At 39.9% G+C, this 6,350-nt stretch overlaps 1 protein-coding gene across 1 annotated transcript; it reads right to left on the reverse strand.

Annotated features, from left to right (window-relative positions):
• Positions 1-4,224: 4,224 nt before the first annotated feature.
• Positions 4,225-6,128, reverse strand: LOC102719219 (ankyrin repeat domain-containing protein 2A). Its single transcript, XM_006658000.3, has 6 exons — positions 6,017-6,128; positions 5,805-5,892; positions 5,288-5,352; positions 5,032-5,100; positions 4,886-4,935; positions 4,225-4,758 (listed from the first exon to the last, which is right to left on the reverse strand). The coding sequence occupies exons 1-6, from the start codon at positions 6,083-6,085 to the stop codon at positions 4,647-4,649; spliced, it is 453 nt and encodes a 150-aa protein (XP_006658063.1). The 5' UTR covers positions 6,086-6,128; the 3' UTR covers positions 4,225-4,646.
• Positions 6,129-6,350: the final 222 nt, after the last annotated feature.

The raw sequence follows: 6,350 nt of genomic DNA on the forward strand, positions 1-6,350 counted from the left end.
ATTTAAGTGACACGGCTATATAAATAAATGAATTGGAATGATGTTTATCTAAATACACATAGTTATAATAGCACAGATCAAACTAACCCTTATTTTCATAGCTTGTCTTTTAAATCACTATGAGCATATATATATATAAATAATTTTATTTGTAAGTTATTTTTTCATTTGTAAATATGCTATTTGGTTTTTCTATTAATCGACTGAACGATCACCCCTATACTAGTCTGAGAAGTTTACTAACGAGAGAAGTTATTTTTCTTTCTCCTCTTACCAAATGCACCCTAAGTCGACTTCGTGGCCGGTAACTAAATTGGCCGGTTTTGTCGTTCCGTGCCTTGTCTATTGATCAATAGCTTGGTCATCTCGCTTCTGCTTAAATTTTGGTGTTAATTTTTAGGGTTTTTAATCACCAAAACATGTATATCAAAATTTTGACTATAAATTACTTTTTATTTACAAATATATCATTTTACTTTTCTACGAGAAAAACAAAAGATGACCCCACATAGTACATGTGCGTGTTAGTGTGCTGCTAACGAGGAGTATTCATGCTCTATATACGATTCCATCAAGAACATGTAGCATCATATTTTCGCTTCCGTATATTTAAAATTTTAACATTAAATTTGAAGCTTATTTTAAGTTTATTAATCATAGTTTCTTTTTAAGCTTTGCTTCATAGATCGTTAAGAATAATGTATAAATTTTATTTAAATATTATTTTTGGTTTACTATCGATCATGCGGTGGATGACCACACTAATCATCTCGGGCATTAGAGCAGGTACAATAGCAGGCTATAAGCTAACTATAAGCATATTTTAAAGAGATATAAGGAGAGAAGAGAGGTGGGCTACTAATTTATAGCCAGCTCTGCTCATGTACTCAAGATACTATGTGTGTATGACATGTGGGAGTATGTACTAATGTTTTGTATGTAACTATTGTATGAATTAGCTATTAGATTGACTATAAATGAGTTGGAGCTAGTAGTTGGCTATACTATTGAACTTGCTCTTAGGACAGGTTCAATAACAGAGTAAGCAACCGGCTATTAGATGCTTACCTGGATATTATATAATGTTAAGTTATTAATTATAATTTTACGTGGAGCCTAACCTTTATTATTACTTTTAACTGTTCGCCAATCGCGGAGGTTGTTACGGCCATACCATGGCTAGGCGCCCGTACAAGCCGTCGTCTAATTAGTCACCCATGCTTCTCTCTTCCCACAATCTCTCTCTTCAAACTGTGCAGAAAATCTCACCGGCTAATAGTAAGCTAATATTTTCTTACTGCACTTGCCCTTACGTGAATTGAGGCATTGTTTAGTTTCCAAATTTTTTTTTCCAAAAATATCACATCGAATTTTTGGACACCTAATTAAAACATTAAATCTAGATGAACAAAAAAACTAATTGCACAGTTACGGAAGAAATCTTAAGACGAATCTTTTAAGCCTAATTAGTCCATGATTAGCCATAAGTGCTACAGTAACCAATATGTGCTAATGACGGATTAATTAGGCTCAAAAGATTCGTCTCGCAGTTTCTTGACGGAATCTGTAATTTGTTTTTGCATTTGTGTCCAAAAACCGCTCCCAACATCTGTTAAACGTGTGAGATGATATCTTTTGCAAAAAATTTGCAATCTAAACGCTGCCCTGAGATTGAGATCGGTCGAAGAAGCTGTCTTCCCCAAGGCTCTGTCGACTGGCACGCGCACAAACTCCACTGACAACACTGGCAAACCAATAAACCTACTGTAAAGCATGCATGCAGGCAGCCAGGCTAGCTGGCTATTGAAAGAGCCGGGACGGGTGCAGCTGGCTATCCATACGACGACACAGTAACCTCTACCCACAACCAGAGTCAGCAATCGCCATTAAACAGTAGTTTATTAGTGTATGAGCTAATTAGTATTAATTATTATAAATTATAAATTTTGATTTATTTAATTTTTAAAACAACTTCTATAATAAAAAAATTTAAAATAAAATAATTATTTAATAGTTTAAAAAATGTCCTAACGAAAATAAGGTATAGCTAGGTCCAAAACTCTTATTAGAATGGATCCTTAAGAGGCTTAGCTACTTATCGATTCCGTTAGCATTTTTTTCAAAACTGCTAAATAGTACCAGTACACTTCGTCCAAAACTTTCTACGTGTAACTTGTTTTAAAAAATTGAATAAATTTATTTTTTAAGTTTGAAAAATTATTACTTAATTAGTTATATATTAATTATGTTTCTCGTTATGTATAGCTAATTAGCCAAAATGGGCACCTAAAACGAACGTGGCCGAACGTGAACGTGCACGCGTCGCGGCTGACACGTATATATGCGCGCGCGCGATGCGTCGCTCGCACGAACCGGTCGCTACTATTTGCACGGCTCGTGCGTGCGTCGTCCGTCGCACGCAGCGTGACCAGCGTTTCTTGATTTTTACGGTCGGAAACATGTAATGCTCTGATATAGGAATAGTACGTGACACATGACATGCTGACCATAAGATATCGTTAGTATGACCAAAGTGAGAGGTAACAGGCAAGGTTAGTACTAGCAGTAAATATGCTGAATAAATGTCCATGCTTGTACAGATCCTAGCCACAATTGATGCTATATGTATATATGTACGTATAGACACAACTTAGGTGACTGACATGTGGGCCTAACGGCGTAGAGTCATAGAGTCTCAATCCTGTATATACTCCATGTACGAATACGATAGCTTTAAAGATGCATCATTTTCACTCACTATACCTCCGTGTGGCCATAAGCCGGGGTAAATTTCCTGTGCCGATTTATGTGAAACGCTTCAATGCAACCCGTACGCCAACATGTGGGCGACCTGATATTGGGGGAGAGAGAGATGGATCGAAATGTCAAAGCACCAGATCGATCAAGGATTCAGGAGGAGGAGCATCCACTACACTTGCTGTGTGGCAGCGGTAGACTGGTCCAGTACTGAATACAGTTAGACGGCCTATGCATCACAGCACTAATTACGGGTCTCAGGTGACGCCCCAGATAAAGCATTGATGACAAGAGGCGCCTTCGAAGGCTCATCCTCTGCGTGCAGCCGCCGGTTAGCTTAGGCATAGTAGATGCTCCAAAGACTTCTAGCACCGGCCGCTTCTGAGGATATTTAGTTTTCCTAAATCATAATAAACTAGTAACTTTTTTTTCACTTCTATTTATACTTATAAGCTAAAATTTAATTTTTTACCTTAAATTTAGAGTTGGTTTTGAGTTTTTTTTTACGAAAGTTTATTTTCCAGCCTCAGCTTTTAGATAGATACAATACGCATATAAAAATTGTATTCCTAAATTATTTTTCGTTTGCAAATATATCGTTTGACCTTTTCTATAAACCGAGAATGCCATTTTTTTCCGATTCTCGATAGCTCGTTTTAAGCTGGCTATTTGTCAAAATCTTGACCCCCAAAACAGGGTAAAGTTTCATTCATACTTGTTCTGCTACGTGCATACCACTCCTGAATCGTTCACACAAAACACTATATAATATACTCCAGTTCACGGGCCTTCCGTTGAATTAATCTCGATCATATTGTTGGGCTAGTTTCATCCTCGTCACGTCGTGAAGTGACATGAGTTGAATCAAGAGCATGCAGAATGAATATCTTCTGCACAAGAACGGCGAAAAAAGATCACAGCTGGGGGGGCCTGCAGATGGCCACCATGTCCATTGCAGGGTTTCGTTTCTTACAAGCTCCTTGTCTGCATCCAGCTCTAACAGTGAAGCTGACATGAGATTAAAAGCTACTCCAATGGAGAAATTGGTTCAGTTCGCTGAACAAATGAGGGGAGAGCGACCTGACAGAGAGGATCAGCTGTGACATGCAGGTGAGTGGTGAGTAGTGGCTATCATAAAAACCTGCTGAAAATGGCCCGATTGTCTGTCGGGAGAAGAAAGATTGTGCACCCGTAGGCGTTATCTGAACAAGACAAACTGTGATTTGCTGAACTTGCATAGTCACAGAGCACCTGGAGCATCTGGATTGGGCAACATGATAGGCTTAAAATCAATCAATCAAATCATCAGCAACAGTTCGTTCCGGTATATTCTAAAAGAAATTAAGGTCAGTTCATGGGCCACAATTAACGTGGACGCTATGAACTTGTGGCTCTCTGATATCCACACAGCCACACAGGCCCAAAATACATACGGTTCAGAATTCAGAAACATAGCCCACATGAAAATTCAGCTGTATAACGCAAATTTATCAGACGGCTTAGCAGGCATGGTAACATCCGTTATAACAAGCAAACTATACTTATTCCATATAGGACATGATTATGTACTAGCACAGAGTATGCTAGTTCCAATCCACTACAGGTCTGGAACCAGAAGATTAGTCCAGGCCTTCAACTGGTGCACATATAGGCTATAACAGTACATCTCCATGTCCATCGTTTTAGGTCATTGATTGTAATAGGTGCTTGCCGACAAAGTCGATAATATATTAAAGTAATTGTTCAAGTTCTCCCATTGCCCAAGAAACTGGCATATCAGCATCATAAGTGACACAGACAGTAGTACGCAGTACCAGCAAAGATAAGAACAACGTTACATGTCATCCATTGTCGAAGAGAAGACCATTCAGAAGGAGTGCCAAGTCCTTTTAGGAGACAGTAACACCATCGAGTTCTGCTTGAGCTACTGCTGCACTGATTGCATCGATCACCTCCATCTTGCCCTTGGTCACAGCTTCATCCATAGGGGTTTTCTCATGGCTGCAGAGATACCAAATCATTCCTTAAATGAAGTCATTATTGATGACAGTTTAATAGGGAGTCCAGACAATTCTGGTTTGCGCAAAAATCATTGCTTGTTCAGATGCATTCATTTATATTTACATACCTGTTGAGTGCACTGACACTAGCCCCAGCACATATCAATGCTTTAATTACCTGAGAAAGTTATTTTCACAAGCAAAGGTGCCACCAACAATCAATTTCAGTGCAAGAAAAGTCGAAACATAGTTATATCAGAGGGCGAATAGTTACCTCTATATGTCCATTGAGGCATGCCCAGTGCAGGGGTGTGTTCTTCTCTGAGTTTGTAGCATTAACATTCTGTATTTCAATCAAAAATTCATAAACTGAAGGACCGAAAAAGAAACTATATGAAGAATTATGCAAGTTCGCTTCAAAATCCATCAATAAATTCCTAATTCATAGGAACTAAGCTATTCGAATAATGAGAAAAAGGATAGTTTATCTGATTCAATACTATAAACACCATGAGAGAGTAGTTTTTTACCGCTCCATTTTGAATCAAGTATTCCACAACAGCAAGATGTCCATTGGCAGAGGCCATATGAAGTGCTGACAGCAATATAAAAATGGTTAGCTAGCTGCCTATAGAATAAGTAGTCTTCATTCTACAAGGAAGTTTGCATTAATCAAACAGAAAATCAGTCACTTCAGTCCTTCCAATAAACTAAAATTTTTACCAGTTTTCAAATTTATTTAGTGCAGACAATTGAATTTGTAATATGAAGCTTGACATGTAGTACCACAGTTGAAACATCAAAAGGAAAATAATAGCTATATCACTCTCCATAGTTGGTAATCTACAAGACAAATCAGAAGGCACATCAACTCATTATTCATCTGCCTTCCAATCATGGAGCTACTCTGCCTCAACTAAAATCATCGTAAATATTCAGTTACATCCAAATACCATGCAATATCTCAATAACAGATTCCAACATCATTCTAAACAGCAAGCTAAGATCAATTCAGGCAGCACAAGAGTTCGGGGGAACCAAACCAACCGGTCCGTCCTTGCGAATCCGTGGAGTCCAGGGGCACACCGGTGGTGAACAGCGCCACGACGTCCTCCAGATCATCGTACCTCGCAGCCTGGAAAGGCACGGAAACGGCGCGATGAACCGAGCGAGAGCATCCGTCTCAGCACACCACAGCAGCTCACAGCTCAAAGGGAAACAGGAGCGAGCCGGGCCGGTGAGGGGGGTTTAGGGCTTACGTCGATGAGATCCTGCGCCTGCTCGGCGGTGGAGGGCGCGGCCGCTGGCTGCTCCGATTCCACGCCCATCGCCGCCGCCGCCGCTTGGACGTGAGGAGGAGGAGATGGTGGCGCGGGCGCTGAGGTAGCCGTGCTGTCCCCACATGTCAGTTGCTTGCGGTATTTGGGCCGGTGGGCCGGCCCAGCTTTCCTTTCTATATGGGCTTTGGTGGGCTGGAATTGGAAGAGATTGGGCTTTCTTGCGAACGTTTTCTTTTTGGTTCGGCCTGTTTGGATGAATGAAGATTAAGAAGTTTTTCTTTTCTTTTTTTTAGACCAAAGATAAGCGCAATTT

This window comes from Oryza brachyantha, chromosome 7 (genome assembly GCF_000231095.2).
Source record: "Oryza brachyantha chromosome 7, ObraRS2, whole genome shotgun sequence".
Lineage (NCBI taxonomy): Eukaryota > Viridiplantae > Streptophyta > Magnoliopsida > Poales > Poaceae > Oryza > Oryza brachyantha.